This window comes from Pomacea canaliculata, linkage group LG1, assembly GCF_003073045.1.
Source record: "Pomacea canaliculata isolate SZHN2017 linkage group LG1, ASM307304v1, whole genome shotgun sequence".
NCBI classification, from domain to species: domain Eukaryota; kingdom Metazoa; phylum Mollusca; class Gastropoda; order Architaenioglossa; family Ampullariidae; genus Pomacea; species Pomacea canaliculata.
In genome coordinates, this window is record NC_037590.1 from 20,530,439 (window position 1) to 20,547,814 (window position 17,376).

The 17,376-nt window shown below is 40.7% G+C and overlaps 2 protein-coding genes across 2 annotated transcripts in view; both read left to right on the plus strand.

Moving 5' to 3' along the window:
* LOC112572327 (choline O-acetyltransferase-like) overlaps positions 1-4,197 on the plus strand; it is a 64,845-nt gene extending 60,648 nt beyond the window's left edge. Inside the window, 3 exon segments of the mRNA XM_025251957.1 lie at positions 114-176; positions 1,371-1,511; positions 2,326-4,197. Of these exon segments, the coding sequence (XP_025107742.1) occupies positions 114-176; positions 1,371-1,511; positions 2,326-2,547 (426 nt within the window). The 3' untranslated portion in view covers positions 2,548-4,197.
* Positions 4,198-4,401: 204 nt separating this feature from the next.
* LOC112574973 (WD repeat-containing protein on Y chromosome-like) lies at positions 4,402-14,073 on the plus strand. Its single transcript, XM_025256435.1, has 12 exons — positions 4,402-5,536; positions 6,134-6,411; positions 6,989-7,214; positions 8,490-8,805; positions 9,073-9,360; positions 9,903-10,221; positions 10,857-11,065; positions 11,428-11,673; positions 12,177-12,353; positions 12,657-12,898; positions 13,275-13,448; positions 13,990-14,073. Exons 1-10 carry the CDS (start codon positions 5,211-5,213, stop codon positions 12,843-12,845), a joined length of 2,574 nt encoding a protein of 857 aa, XP_025112220.1. The 5' UTR covers positions 4,402-5,210; the 3' UTR covers positions 12,846-12,898; positions 13,275-13,448; positions 13,990-14,073.
* The last annotated feature ends 3,303 nt before the right edge of the window (positions 14,074-17,376 follow it).

Sequence of the window (17,376 nt, forward strand, 5' to 3'; positions counted from 1 at the left end):
TGTTTTATTTAAACAGGACTTAAATGCAGCTATTCTATTCTGAGTGTTGAGTTGAAGAATTTAATTCGGTATTCAAATACTTCACTCATTGTAAGTGGGATGCATTGTTACAGATAGAGGAAAAGTTTGACCTCTTTAAGAGAGCAGCGGAGTGGCAGCAAAAATACCAAACAGAGGTGTGTATCTATCTATCGTGATAATTATCTATCAGTAAAATATCTTTACCATTCCTTTATTTGTTTTTACTATTTATTTTGTCTGTTCTATTTCCACCATATTTATACCTTCATCCTCTCGTTCATTCCTCTGACTTCGCTTGCCATTCCCGACACACTGTTGTATTCCTTATGCGTGCGAGTTGCGAAAAAAAAAAAAAAAAAAAAAGAAGGAAGGAAGAAAGAAAAAGGTTATCATGACAACCTTGAGTTACATGCTGAGACGTATTTCAACACAAGCTCTACAAATTCCCGATGTGAGGAGTCACCGCGGACTATGAATGTTTGGCTTTAACCCCCCGATGAAGAAGCCTGTTTACAAGCCAACTCTTGTAGCATTGAAGTAGCGCTTATTTTAAAGCTTAAAGGATAAAAATACTGATTTAATGAAAGGGAAGTCTAGGTTGGTTGTATCCTTATTTGAACCGGCTGCGGATGTTGGAGTGAAAAAAGGATATGGATGATGCACCCACTAGCAGCTGAGAAGACCGTTGGGGGCTTCACAAGACGGATGGTGACGTGCGTCTTTCTCGGGAGGGTTTCCAGACCCAGTCATCGAGAGAAGGAGGATTGCTGCGGTGTGGATTGATTTCCAGTGTCACTGCAGCTTTCCTTCCGCATGGTGGCGCTCTGGGAGCGTCTGCCGGGCTCCACCATGCGCGCGATGCAGGAAATCAAGGGAAACAACCCCTGCTTCCGCTTCTCTGACAGTCTAACACGGCTGCGCATTCATCCTGCATCTGGCGTCGCCAAAGACGACCATTTACTCATTCATCTGCACCATTCGCTACCTTGCTGCGTCAATTTATGCCATTCTAATTTTTCAATGTGGTGTCCATGGAAAACTGTGTCTATGTGATTCCATTCAACCATCGACTCGTCTTAACACATAACCTTGACTTGTTTCAAATATATTGAGCCCATTTTAAAATATATGAAAGCTTTTAATATGGTTTCTTATCTGGTATTTTCTTCATGGGAACATTTCCTTGCTTAGCTTTAATGTCATTGTAATCTTTTTATGTAATACAGGTTTTTATTTGAATATTTTCAGCCAGATAATAAAGGTATATTAACCGAATTTAATTGAAACTTTATGCTTAGAACAGTTTCGGCAGAATAGGGTTTAGAAATGGTTTTACTTCTGTTCTGCAGACAGTACTGGGTGGCGGTATTGACTGCCATTTGCTCGGTCTAAGGGAGGCAGCTACTGATCTGGGCATCCTGCATTCTCTCCCTTTCTTCTCCGATCGATCTTTTGCCCGTGCCCATCACTTTTCCTTGTCCACTAGCCAGGTGAGAGGGATGATTGTTATGATGATCAAACGTGATAGTGATTTTTCAACCAGATTTTGAAGAATTCAGAATCGCTGTAAGAATATACAACTTTTATCAAGATCTGGGGCTGGTTATATGAGAGAACTCGAGCTCGACTTTAGTCCCAAGTTTCCAAACATCCCTGTTGAATTGTGCGCATGAAAATAATTTTGAATATCTTTCTCAAGTAACAAGTTGACTATTAAAACTTACTTAACAAAGTCGGTTTGCATTTGGGACCGCCGATATAAAACTTATTTTCAAGGTTTCATATGATAACCACCCGGGTTCTCTTTCTCCCTGTTCCATTTACTAGAATCAGGTCTATCATTATCGACATTTTTACTATTCTATGTACTATGGACATTCTAACTTGGACTAAAAATATAAGCTGAATCCTGTAATCGGTATATCACACAAATACTCTTATATACGTATGTTAATACAATCACTCTATGTTAACCATTGACTATTCATAATACAATTTGTAACAATTTTACAAGTGAAAATGTCAATGTTTAGAAGAGTTCATTTCGAGATGTTATTTCTTCGTGCTTTTCTGAAGTATTTTATAATGAACTGTGTCACTTTTGGAGCAAATCTGCAAGCAAATAAGCCAAGTAAATATCTAGCTAACTCCTGCATTAGTAACAAGTTAGTGTCTATGTTTAATTCTTTCTGCAAAATAAAGAGCCTTTTTATTTGCTGTTAAGACAGTACAACTAGCTCGGTAAAGTTTGTTCCTTCTAAAGCAGACATCAATAAAGTGACGAGGTTTTCTTATGTCGTAAAGGTGCCGACGGCCTCCGACTCCTACATGTGCTATGGTCCTGTTGTACCAGACGGCTACGGAGTGTGCTACAACCCCTTTCCCAACTACATCTACTTCTGTGTCAGCTCCTACTACAGCTGCGACGACACAGACTCGGGGATGTTTGCTCACTCCATTGAATCGAGTCTCCTGCAGATGCGTGAACTTTGTGAACAAGGCACTGCCAGTCCCGATAACTCGTGATGGGTGGAGTAGTCTCCCCTACTTCGTTTCGATTGTATTAGGGAAGTCATCGAGACTTCATCTCTTGCTGTTTCGATGACCTGTTAAAAAGCGTTTAACGCAATGCCTGACGCATAAATATGCAGAATCGTTGATGCTATAAAGAAGTTTAAACCAGTAAACAAACTTGTTTAAAAGTTGACAAGATGCAATACTTATGACCACTCAAACAACAAAATATCATCCAGAATTTGTCAAAAGGGAAATATCCTAATGGTGCTGTATGCTCTTTCTTATGCAATGGCGGATACACAGTTCCTTGAATGTAGCTTTAAAAGGATACGAGAAACGAGGAGAGAGTTTTAGTGAAGCTTTGACAAGTGTTCAGTACATATGGAGATTCAAGAACTATTTTGACTCCTGTACAAATCCTGCATTTTGCCCGCGTACTTTTCCAGCTTCAAAGTTCCCTTGAATTTTTTAACTGGTAAATCACTAATCTTCCTTAGAAAGACATTTAGGGATAGTCTGCCATTTTGCAAGAAGCTTAATTGAAAATCACTGTCCACAGATCCTCAACATGGCTCGCTGTGTACAAATCATAAGATGCTGTAACTACAAACAGTTTTCAGTATAATAGTGAGCTAGCGAGTGAAGCAAAAACTTGAAGGCCATCAAAGCTGGATGTCCGTACCCTGGGTAGATTCTTGCGCATTGCTATACACCCCGTAGACTGACATGCACTTGTTTATTTGCTGTCAGGTGAACAGTTGTGAGGAGATGAGGGGTGAGTGTTTTAAACTTGGTCTGCGATGTTGTTAAAAAATATTCCATGGACACAAACCTGTGATTGAAGCCAAATCTGTTACATTTCTGTTATAGTTCCCTCCCCTTAATGGCGCTTCCTCTCGTTTAAGAGTGGAAGCAAGGCAATGATGATGTCTAATTGTGTGTGATAGAGAAACCGTTCTCAATCGTGATCAAAGCCGTTTAAAATGTTCCTGTAATTGTCTTTCATAGATTAATAGTTGCTGATACCAAAGTTCCCCAAGATTGTCAGTACCCAGTAAGTACTAGAACAGAGGGTAACCTTTTAGGAGTTTAAATATATTTACATCTGTGTGTTTGTGATAGTAAGGGACTTAGCAAAGTTACTACTTACAGTAGCTAGATATCGCATGTATATCAATATACACAATTATTTATCTTGTGATAGACGTCTTTGTGATTTACCGGAAGTCATGACCACATGTTAACTTATTGTTTGTTATACTTGTTATTCTCTCGTACATTCCACAACAGTACAATGTGAACACACAAGTTGCGAAGTGATCCTACAGAGGGAAAAGAAGAGATTGTATGTGTTAATTTGTAAATATGTTGTAGTGCGTGCGTTGATGCGTGCGCGTTTGTGTGTGTGTGTGTGTGTGCGTGTATATTTTAATCTATGAGAATGAGTTTTAGTTGCAGGTGGGTGTGTGCGCGCTATCGTATGAGCTGTGAACATATGTGTGCTTGTAAACAGGCTTTTAGAATACCAGAAAGTAGATTCTGTTGCAAGAAAAAAAAAATGTTATTAAAATATGCGATATTAATTAAAGTAAATGCACATATATAGTCTATATAGACGGGTCAAAAGTGCATGTTGCTAAAATAAACTGATTAAAAACATTTTTGCTTTCTTTCTTTTATTGTTTTCCCTCTCTTCATCTTTCCTTCTCAATTACTGTTTCCCTTTATGCTTATGTGTGTGTGTGTGCGGGCGCGTCTTTGCTGTGTCTGCGGCAAACAACAATACGTCATACTGCTTGTTCGTCATAAAAAAGTGACGTGTTTGCTAAAAATGACGGAAGGAAAATATGACGTCATACTGGTGGTAGGTGTAGTTTAGGTGCAAGTGTAGACTGTCTGGCGTGGTCCTCAGGTGACCTCTCCGCTAGACAGTTGCGGAAGAAGGAGCTGAAGACTGAGCACGCGCATCGTACTTCTTTAGCTGGTTTCTTCGCTCGTCGGTCAGTACTTTGCTTTTTTCTGTCTAATCCTCCAAGTGACAGTGGTGTTTATGGTGTCTATGGCAGTACAAGCCTGGGTGTGTATGGGACCTTCCTGTGGCGCATGCGCATTCGAGGAAAACCAGGATGTAGCCGTCTCTTGTTAAGGTGATCGCTGTTGGTATTTATAGTTCGGGAGAAACTAATCCTTGAGTTTTCTAGTAATGTAATAATAACATTTTTTTTTTTCAAAACGAAAGCTGGAACTAAATTAAAAAAACAAATACAAACTGGTGTACAGCCAAACATGTGTTCATAAACAGCCGGTGAACGCAGCCACTCGTCTTGTTTAGTAGGAACCGTGCGTCCTCAGGGTCGTGAAAACTAACTTTGAAAACAGTCTGTTGTGACAAAGATTTAGATAAATTAACATAATCAGCTCTTCATGAGACAATCTCTCACATTCACAGCTTCTGATAAAGAAAATAGATAACAGGTCCTTTGCTTTATCCCCTGACTACAACAAGATCTACATTGTACGGGCTCCGAAGTCTCAAAACCATCGCAAGGTAGAAGGTTGGGAGGGGACTCAATGCCCTAGTGCAGATAAAAAGAGCATAACTAACATCAAAAACATTTGTGACAGTTCAAGAGTTCAGAAACATTCGTTCACGGAGCATTTAGGGAGAAACCATGTGTGCAAGACAGTCGACAAGCATTGACCTTAACGACCTGGACTTCACGCAGCTGAGCGCCCTTCACGCGCTCTTCCAGGAAAATAAAAATGAAAAGTACGACAAGAAAGGGTTTTGTCTTGCCGTGAAGCAGACTATAGGACCCAACTTGACAGACCAAGAAATAGAAAAGTTCTTCGTGATGGTCAACACCAGGTTTTCGAAAAGCATTTACTGGTCAGACTTCATCAGGAGCATCAAAGGAGTTCAGGAGCGGATTTATTTGAAGGACACGTTGGTAAAATCGGTATTCTTTGACCCCAAGGTTTCCTTCACTCAAACCAAGTACGTACTCGTTTTCTCACAGAGATGAATGTTCTTGGCGACTATTATATAATTAAACAGATAACTATTCCTTTACTTTGTGAAGTAACTGCAGAACAGCGACAAATACACTGTGTGTGTGTGTGTTTTCTAGAGTCGTGATTCCGATTTTTAGTATTAATATTTTTTGAAGTGCAAGTTTTATTTTTTGTTTGTATTAATGTCATCTGATATCGGAGCTAAAAGCTTATTTCAAAGAGAGATGTACATGCAAGGTAACTGTGTAGGTTTGTGTTCGGGTTTAGATTAGGGTTTTACTTGGGGTTAGTTATGGCTAGCGCCAAGATTAGGAATTAAACATAAGGCTTCTAACTCCTTTCCCTTAATACACCAAATTCTTTAACGCTTTTGAGACACACATTAATTAATAAAAGGTGTATATTATTAGAATTAGCAATTTTGTCTTTAATATACCAAACGAAATTTAAACCATAAAGAGTGCTCTCTATATATATAATGAAAAGGAGGAGGGGGCCTCATTCTAAAATGTTGACTTGTGGTCTGGTTTTGCTGACGTCAGCTTTGCTCAAACTTGTCCCTTTAACCGCTCATGCGCAGGCACAGAAAATCCATCGTATCCATACGCTTTATGCCTATCCTCAACCTTCAAAGCGAGGCGATTGACTACTCCAGGGGGCGCTACGTGATGCTGGACAAAGATGGCCTGCTTTCCCTGTGGTCAATAAGCGTGCGTCCAATCAGATATTATTGGATTGGACATGATCGCTTTCTGACTTCCATGCGTTTCACGGACATGGTGGTCTTGTATCCAACCCCCCTGATTGCTGTAGCCTCTACCTCACGCTGCATCACCATCTGGGAATTGCTAGATGAAAGTGAGAAGAAGTTTTCTGTTCATCCCCACTGCAAAAAATGTAGCAAACTTAAAGCTCTTTCGATAAAGGTCTTTTCTGAGAATTCTTAGGTTGCACAAAGAGCGTGCTTTAAAGGCAAACTAAACGTTTTGGGGAGTTGGTCTCGAGTTATCGCTGTCGTATGTTACAAGAGAGTTATCTCTCGTGTCAGCTGTCAGACTATCATGATTCTAGGGTTGTGTTTCGACTGAAAAAGATGATATTTGGTGTGTACACTTTGCATATAAATCAGGTTAACATGTTCCCCGAAAATACGAGTTGATTAGCTCATGCAAACTCTGTTTAAAGCTTATGTCATAGCCAAAAGATTCAACAGGGAAGCCTTCTGACGTCATTGCAATGAATCCTCAATTTTTTTTTCAGTCCCACATAACAACACATATTGTGATGAAGACGTTTCAAACATCAAAGTCGCTTAAGCTCAATTTTGTCGTTACCTTTACCTTTCATCTTTACCATGTGCACAAACAAGCACACAAGCAGGGAGGCACGCTCGCATGGACTTCACGTCTACAAAATTGTTCTTTTCTTGATGCAGTCTTGGACCGGAAGTATGACATCGTGGAGATGAATGCCATTCCCACCTGCTTAGACTTCTGGGCTAAACTTCCATCTGGGGACCACAGTGTCCTGATTTGGGGCGACTCGGCCGGGGATGTATACTGCCTGTCCTTAAATGTCATCTCGAAAATCAACATGTTCGTCAAGGAAGAAACGCGCGAGAAACCTACCCGAGTCTCCTTAGACGACTTCATGAATGACAGGTTAGGAATTACCAGTGTTGTCCATAGTTTACTGACCTCTTTCTGTGCATGATGTTTGCAGGTGAAACGGGAGTCGGGGTACAGATATTGAGAAATAATATCTTGTGCTGACTGTTACTCAGTCATTTAACAAAAATTAAATCCTACGAAACCTGTAAAATATTCCCGTCTCAGATCATCTACAATCATTGCACAATACTTTCTTGTTATTTGTCCTAAAACATCGGGTGTGACTAGCGCCATGATGAGGGTACTTGAGACAGCACTTTGGTGGTAGAACAAGTAGACGCGGTTAGTACATTGTAGGACTTGAACCACACCTCACAAAAAGTTTGCTTGGCGCTATTACAGGATAAAGAAAATCAAACTGTACAAAACGTCTATCGCTCGCAAGGCGTGGGTGACCAAAGTTACAGTATTTGCCGAACTCTGAGTCCTTCTTGGCTTCCTGCGATAGCGTAACGAACCCGGTGTGTGTGAGCGACTGGCATGGAGGTAAACAACGTCGATCCTTACTTGTCACACGGGAGTACAATGCATTGCCTACAGCAAACATCTCAACATTATAGCGATGGGCTGCATGGACATGTCTGTGCGGGTATTTAATTTTTCATGACCAAGACCCCCATCATGGAGCTTCGGTAAGATCCTTATTGCATATCTATGTATTTTTACAATCATTAATTTAAAAAACAAAAGTATTTAACATCGCTGAGAACAGCTCTGTGGGGTAAAATAAACAGTTATTTAAGCATGTCTTACGAATGGTGACTCTCTTCTTTGTTGTATTGGTAATGTGTTGACAATTTTATTCTAGAATATTAGAGTAAACACATGCTAATTTGTACAGCCAGTATGCTAGTTGACAACGAGAAACGCATTTAAATCTTCATTTTAAATTTGCCAGTCCTCATGGTCATTTGATGATATGGTCTTCGTGAGAATACCTTTCTTAGCAAGTGAGGTGATTGATGATCTCAGTTTTGGAACTAGTAAACAGACAATATGTCATAAAAAGTAAGATTTTGCCGCTCTGTCAAACGAAGAGCTCGAGTCGTCTGGTCTTACTTAGGTAGCGAACAGGAAAACTCAAACGCAAAGTCCTCTCGTCCAGCAGCTGGCGTGGAATATGCGTCTGTCCAGAAGCAGTCCATGCTCTATATGGTCCTTATGTCTCGGGATCCCCAAGTTAAGCGTGCTAGCTGTTATTCTCTCTGTCATTTTGTCTTTTTTATATGGTGTGGGGATCTTCATCTTTTTTTTTTGCGTGGACAGAGGTTACGGTCGTTCAGTGGTGGCCATAGCGATCCGCGAGGTAGACGAGCATATCATCTCCGTGGAGAAAAGCCATGCCGTCAGCGTCCACAGCTTAAAGAGTCAAGTATGCGTGCAACGGTTCGCTGGCGGTGACTTGCTAAAGCTGGGCAAAAATCCCGTCTCAAGCAGTTTCTACAACCCCGTGTCCAGCAGGTTTCTGATGGCCACGACGGTGTTGGTCAAACTTGGCCCCGATCAAACTGTGAATGTACCCCAAGTGGGCTCGTCTTCAAAAGCAGCCGTCGGCGTGGTTTACAGCCCTATGTACGAAAGAGTGAGGCAGAATTCTTTTGAAAATTTATAAATTTTACCAGTTTAAAGATGTCTTGTTGATAACTGTTTAGTTGTTGGTACAAATATTTTTACAACAGCGAAACTACAATAAGCAAAACTTTGCGCGATGACTTGCTAACTTTAAAGACGGATGATACAATGAAGTAAGGTCTTATAAGCTGAGGCTTACTATGATACAAATGGCGTCCTCAAACTTTGTTTTCTAAAATTTGGATTGTTATATTATGTAGAGTTTATATTGCAACAGGTCATCTGCGCTTGTCGCGAAGGCATTATATCGATGTGGGATGTCCATGATGGACTCCTTATCATGCAACTTCGACACGTCAGCTCACGCGCTTTAGAGGAAACAGACTACGAACCAAATTACAACAAGATGGAAGTCACAGCCTTCATCATGGAAAATACAGGTCAACGCTTAGTGACAGGGGCCAGCGATGGAACGATCAACTTGTGGAACATCTCCACTGGCGTGCTCATCAACGCCTACTGCCTTCCTGATCCGGTCATCGTCAGCGCATTTGCTATCGACAAGGTGAGATGCTCTTCCTTCAGGAAGCTTTCCTAACATCATGTTGTTACGAAAAATAAGGACTGGGAATAGTGTTGGTGTTCGTGAGTTCTGTTCCTGGGGAAAATGTCCTGAAGACACAGTGAAGCCCGAAGAGCTGGTTTCAGTCTTTGACAGGAAATGTTAATAGTGCCAGATGCTGCGTAGCCAAAAGAAATACTCCCTTTAGGCCCCTAGTATTGTATCTCTCTGAAATGGAAACAAGTCTTTGTTTATTAGTTATTAAAATCTATAAATCTATGCGAGAATTTTTTTGTGTAACACATCTCAAAAGGCTCTGCCACTCTGCATTTCTGTTTTAACCGTGATTTATGTACTGTCGAACCTCCGAGACACGAAATCTAGGGAATTCAGACACAAAAAAGGGAAATATTTGTAGTAAAGAGTAAAAGGTTTATAGTAGATATGAAACACGTTTGTTTGTCATAAGTGAGATTGTCGCTTCATGATTTCGTATTATTGTGCATAGACATCGCACTTACTAACTGTCCTTGCCGCACCCCCAGTTAACTGTTTACGCAGCTGGCGGGGACAGAATGGTTTACTTTTTTAACATGGACGATAAGAACAATGAATCTCTGCGGCACCTCTGGCCCGTGCACAAGGAGGATATCATGTGTATGACAATACTCAACTCAGGCCTAGTGACCACCGCCTCGACAGACGGGGACATCGTCATCGTGGACCGAGAGATTATGCAGATCGTCTGCAAGCTTAATCCGTGCCAAAGTCGTTTCCCATTTCTAATTACCAGTGCACGCCCAGTAAAACGCCCTTCTCTCGAGCAATTATCGGCCATTGAAGGACAACAGCCTGCAGACCAAAGTGAGAAATTCTTTGTAGTTATTTGCACCTTAAAGCTATTCTTTACGAAGCTAACGTCGTCGATAGTTGTTAGGCAAAGTTGTTCGTGATGGTCACAGAAAACTACTCGTTTCGAGGGAACATTCAGAACATGTTTAAGATCGATGTAACATGTTTAATATAACAAGTTTACATCAATATATCACCATGCTAAGCCCGAGCTTGATTGCCAACACGTTTGCAATTACAAAAGGACTTTTTGTTACTTTTGATAATTGATGTTTGGCACTTTGCTTAGTTTGGAATGGCATGTAAAGGGCTTTTTGGACATACGACAGGTGAGAGCGGGGAAGGATGGCGGAAAGGGTGAAAATCTAAAAAAAATGTTAATAAAATGTGAAAGATATGTGGAGCAAGGCGAGTGCTTATCATGATAAAGTGATGGTGGTTTTGGTAGCTGTTGGGAGGTGAACGATTGCAAGCGAATTTGTTCAAGTATGTCAAGATGTGAAAGTAAGAGGGGGAGAATGCTCAGCTCCCAGACTCAAAACTTTGTTATTGTTGTTGTTGTTGTTTGTTGTTGCTGCTGCTGCTGCTGCTGCTGCTGCTGCTGCTGCTGCTGTCATTTGGTCCCACTTAACGCACACATGTTGCAGCTTCACTCGACTTGCCGGACACATATTTCGACGTGTTGAAAGGCGAGTACGTGAGTCGCTCGGAGAGTGACAGACTTTTCTGGTCCTACGACAACTCCGTCGATGTTTTGTTGTATCTTGAGCTCCGCCAGCTGCACGACAAGAACACGGCAGTCTTGGTGACCGCAGGGAGCGAAGGCTGGATTCGAGCTTGGTCCCTTCACAAACTGGTGACTGCGCCCACGATAAGAAGTTTTATCCTTCATTTTCACTGACCTGTTTTAGTTATGGAAAAGCTCACGTACTATTTTCCTAAACCTTTCTAATCATCGTTGTCGTCGTCGTCATCCTCAATATTATCAACGTCGTAGTCAGTTTTTTTTTCTTTAACAGTAGCTAGCTGCTACGATTCTCCACCTATTTTTGTGACATTTTTAGTATATAGTGATATTTGTTGTATTGCGAGACAAAAATATAAAAATCCATGGGTAGGGGGAGGGGTACTTTCATGTTGAAGAATGTAAAGTACTCCTCCATGTCATCATTTTTTTTATTCCTGAAATCATCTGGCTCACTTCACTGAGTTTTCTAGGGTGGATTGCAAGGTCAGTTCTGCGCCACATCAGATCTTGGTGAATCGGTGTTGGCCATGACGACTGACCCTCAAAACGAGTTTCTCATTAGCGCCGACACACGAGGCTACGTTAAGGTGTGGGACCTGCTCCTCTACTGCAACGGATCTGTCGAATCTGTCTTTTCTGATGAAAGCCGAAACAAGCGAAACGAGATGCTCTTAAAAAAATTCATCTTTCTGAAACATTCATTCTTCAGAGACGAGGTATGTCAAAGTTACATATCGCATAAACGTTTTTGCTCCAGAGAGACATTATATTTTGCAAATCGTCTGCGATCGGTATACGTTTTTTTTAATTGTTCGAGAAAGGTTTTTTTTGTTAATTCTTGTAAGATGTTTACTTTCATGGGTACAACATAAGCTACTTGGTGGAAGAGATGTTCAGTTCTTTATAAAATAAAAATGAAACACAAATTTACATAAACACGATTTGACTGGATCATTAAGACTTTTTTAAAGAAAAAGTCATCGCTATGTTTGAAACTTTATGATAGAGTATATGAGATCTAATTTTTTTTTTTTTGGACCTTTAACTAAGCCAATAACAAAATTACCATGTAAGACTTGTTGCTTAGACAAATGTTCTCTGCATCATGGAGAATCGCGGAGAAAAAAAATCAGGCCTTATGAAGTGCCGGATATTTTGTAAATTCTTATCCACATTAATGACTTGTTGGTCACTAATAAAGGACAAATCTGCTTTTTAGGCAGCAGAAGGCAAGTACGACCCACACAAGAGACCGCCCCCACTGGCCTCTGAACCAGAGTCCACACTGAAGATTCCACGACTGTTGAATGTGTTCAGAGCCCACTCCTGCCCCATCACCTGTATTACATACGTGGCCGACCGCGAGCTGATCATCACTGGAGACTTAGAGAAAATGGTGAGTGAGATTATCGACTAAAGACGGCTTACTCGCTTATAAACAATATGATTGTATTATCATCAAGTCTCACTACATCTGATGTTATCAATTCAATAATCATTCAGATTCTCAACAAACTATGAGTCCATTCGTTTCCCTTGCATCAATCCTAATTAATCAGTCATCTTGATGACTGCTCTTCGATAGTCAATCAAGCAATATTTAAGCAAGCAGACAAACAGGTAAACAAGTAACTAACCAATAATAAAAGAAATCGTAAATAACACTCTTTGTATCTCCTTTGATTCATGATGTTTCAAGGTGCGTCTATGGCTGTTGAGCGGCGTTTATATCGGTACCTGCGGCGAAGCCTGGTCCGGCCTCATCAGTCCACAGAGGACTATGTATCGACAGCGGAAGCTTCCTCTCAGCCTGCGGCGGTGCGCGTCATCGCGGACGTTCGTGTCGTGCATGGAGGACACATGGCGGAGCTCTGGCAGCGCGCTATGAGTGTCCTCCAGTCCTATATTCGCCGCGGATGTAAAGCGCTAATAACCTCCGAGGTCTGGTGCCTTTAAGCAGTCTTTCCTATTTTTTTCTGCGTTTCCACATTGCCGTAGACTGCTGTGAAAATGTGTTATTTACTTTTTCTCTATATGCTTATAATGTATATTTTCTTATTCTTTCTTCTTTGTTTCAAAGTCGTGATCTAATTATTTTTTTTATTTAATCTTAATTAACTGAAACATTTTTTTCTTAATTTAAACTTTAAGCCATAATGTAATAACATTTTCCTAGTATCTTTATCTTAAAAAATTAAAATAGATTTGCGAATCTGACATAATACTATTATTTTACGTAAAAAGGATAATTTTATAGTTTTAAAAACGTTCTGCAAAAATAATCATGTTTACAGTTGTATCTCTTATTCTATAAAAGCAAAGTTTGGTGATCGAAGAGAAGGAGGAGCCAAGCGACAATAATGATGTGGATGTTATGAGCGTTGCACCGATTGATCAATCTGACCCCAGGAAGAGTCACATACTGGGGTCAACGTTCAAACCTAACCTACACTACAAGAAACGCCCCTTTATAGACCTGCCTCAGGGCCAGGTAATTCTTATCTGGCTTCAGTGCGTTTGTGAGTGATCAGGATGTGAAATACGATTACGATCATAAAGAACAACAAAAGCGCATGAGCATACATACAGAGAGAGAGAGAGAGAGGGGCGGCACAGGGAGAGACAGAAAGACCAAAGAGACTATAGAGGAACGATCAAGAAGACAAGACAGAATGATAGTGCGAAAGAGAAACAGCAGAGTTAGTGCCTTCCAATTTTTTACAAGATTGTACTATCGGCATTGTAAAGTAATATACTTTAGCATGCATTCGATTTTCATTTCATTTTTAGTATGAGACGTTTTTGATAAGCTTAGTCTTAAGTGAAACAAGCAGCAATTACATACAACATCAACTTCGGTCTCCTTCACCATTATCTCTTTTGCTTGTTACTCTACTCACTCACTCTTTATTTATTACTCTATCTCCTTTACTATCTCATTCGTTCTCTCTCTCTCTCCCTCCCCCCTTAACTTTCTAGTTCTCTCACAGCTCGGTGCTGTTTGTTATTGTTGTTGTTACTTTTGTGTGCAGTTTCTTGGCTTTCGTCACCTCACCATACATGACCTTGACGAAAACATCCCATCCACTAAACCGCAAACGAAGACACGAAAAATCGTAAGCCCGCCAATTTATTTTCCTTTTCTTTGCTGCTTTCTTTCATGTGTCACGTTTACTTATCTTTTGCATTTTTGTTCTTGATTTTGTTTTCCAGCTGACATTGCTTCTCGCTTCCACGAGTTGATACTTGGTCATTACCATAATTTACTCCCAACTGCACGTCTGTTAATGTCCATGAGAGAGAACGCCAGCGAAGTTAGGAACAAGAAGAGACGATAAAAGCAGATGGAAAGCATGTTCGATGTGCACAAACGAGGCGAACGGACAGAAAGGGGAGAGGGAACAGGTCCGGGTCTATTTGTTATTAATTTTAGAAGGGAAGGTGCTTCCACCTGAAGGCGATTTTATCACTGTGGAGGACGGGCGAATAAGGGGAGTGGGAGACGGGAGGGGATGGATTAGGGTCAAGGGTCAAGGCTTAAAAGGTATCAGAGATATAACTTAATTATCATTATCATTATGAGCCCACTCTCTTGCGATCATTCTAAAAACAGTCTCGCTTAAGGCAAGTTAGGAAGAGATTTTAATTTTCACACTTTTCGCATTCTTTGCCTGTTCTTTTCTACCTCCTCAAACCTCACTCGCTTGCTGCCTCACTCACTCAGTTGGTACTTCGCTTGACACTCATGCAGGTACTGGGATGACAGCGGATGAATAAGAAGGAACGAGGCACGTTAAACAGTTATTTTATGTTGAGTTTCAGAAAACACAGAGAATAACTTCACGCCCTAGAGCCGACATCCTACAGACGCCCAATACTGCTTCGTCCAACAACAGCGCCAGCAAAGCTCAGGTACTTCAGGTCGGCTTTTTCACCTGGGGTCAGGTCGTCCTCAGGTTTGAACGACTACAACAGTGGTACGGAGGGCTACAGGACCCCGCCAACAGCACTGGATAACCTCAGCAACTCCTCAAATAGAAGTGGTGGGCACGCTGCGGGTTTGTTCAGGAGAGACAATCCAGCTGGAAGGAACATCATGGCCCCATACCCGTCACGCTTACCTCCCTTGACAACCGCCTTTAACTCGATGTTATCTACCAAAGAAACTCCATAATTTTTTTTTAATTTCTGGAACCTGTATAGAGAAGCAGATCTATACTGTAAATAAATTGATAACCATAAGAATGATGATAATAATGAAATGTTGATCATTCTAAGCTCTAAAGACTTCTAAGTTAAGCAAGTTTATATGAAACATTCCGCTTTCACGTTGTGTTTGATGTGTGTGATATTTCTGAGTTATGTCTGTGCAGGTTCGTGTATGTAGATCATTTCGAGATTGGTTTCTGGAATACAGGTATATAGTTACTGTTACTTTTATATCAAATATTACTGACTCCCATTAACAGTTTTGTCCAATAATAATAATAGTAGCGCCATATCTCAGGGCTGTAGGCAATCTTATGGTGCTTTACAATAATAATAATCCTCCTCATCATCATCATTTTCATCATTGTCCTCATCATCATCTTGTAATCAAGGATGTAAAAGCTCCTTATCCACACCACTGTTCCAGTCTTAGATCGGATCGCACAGATAAAAAAAAATCTTTGTTTGTTAATCTTTTCTTGTTTCTTTTTCTTTTCTTTTTAGCATATGCTTTGAGACCGCCTTTAATGGTTGGAATAAAGCGATATGTAAATTCAATATATCCTTATATTAATAATATAGCAGTGTGCGGAATGCCTCTTTTTAAAAAGTGAATGACTTCACACAAAGTAGAACAAAATTACCAAGAAACTCAAGAAGGACAACAGTTTAAGAAGAAAATACAGATGATTAATGGGCAGGATATCTTCTTGTGATTAGAAGTTAATTATTATTTCGACTGGCTTCAGACTAACGAGCACCATCAAAGAAACTGGATAGCTGACATGTCATTAAATAAAAACTCATGTCGCGAGGTTACAGATAATGACTAACATGTCTGGCGTCGATCAAGTCATTTAATTGATTATAAGCGCTTTTTAATGTAATTTTGTAAATCTGACTGTGTTCCATGGAAACAGGTACAGAGGCTGAAATACATAGACACTAAAATGTTCGCACTGTCTGTTTGCCTAACATGACGTTGAAGAGCTAAATAATGTAGGAACACCGACGATTTCAGGAAGATGTTCCGCCACAGGGTTTCTACTTAGAAAGCAAGCTCCTCGCAAGAATCTTATAAGAAATAGTTTCGAAGTCACACTGATAGCTACAAGTATACTACAAGTACACTACAAATCTACAAGTACACTACAAGTACAATACAAGTCTACAAGTGCACTAAACAAAACTTTAAATTTAGAAACTTGACGACGCGGTTTAAACCAATGTTGACTATAAGGAATAGGTTGACTATTTAGTTGTATGCATTATTTAGCGTACGTATATATATATAGTCAACCTTAGTCGATGGATTGTGTATACTGCAGAAACAAACAATAAACGTGTACAGAACTGTGCTTATAACATATTCATGCGCAATGAGCATTCTTCTGAATGGATACCTGCGCATTACCAATAGACATCATCATCATCATCATGGTTTATTCTCTCCCGCATGCTTGTGAGTGCCGCCCTGCGTACCGCAACGCGGGCGCACGCGTGCGCCGCGGGCGCCTACGACGGGCGGCCGGACCGCAGCGATTTGAGTGAGCGCACGCGGGCGCACGCGTACTTGCTGAGAGGTACTACGCCACGGGCGCAAAGATGGCCGCCATGTTGTAAAGTTTAGACGTGTAGATGATATTCACGGTGATCTTCTAATAATATTTTGCAATAGATAGATATATGCAACGACAAAAGAAGGATATTAAAAGTTCAGATTCATGTCTTTCTAGAGATGGTAGATGAATTTGCCTTCGACCTTGAAACTTCGAATCGGGAAGACAACAACAGAAAGTCTACTCGTCGTTTGTTTTTACGTGATATACTTGACTACCGCATTGTTCTTTCCACATAATCTTTAATTCTCATGGACTTTTTCCTCTTTTAGTTCCCAAATGAATGCCACTAAAAGTATATTGTGTGGCGCTGCAATAGATTGCTTCTATTAATTCGTCGTCGTTGTCAAATATGCCCATAAACAAAATTATATTTTCTACTTCGCTGTCAGCCGCCATTTTAACAGGCGCCCACGGTGGGCGAAGGGTATCACAAGCTCTCTAGGGCGTGAGTGAGCGCCCGCGGGCATCCGCGGTGAGCGCCCGCGTTACGGTACGCAGGGCAGGACTGCACAGACAGGAAGTGATGCCATTTGATGTTACGTCTCTAAGTGTCGTTAGCAGAATTTGACGTAAGCATCATTTGACGTC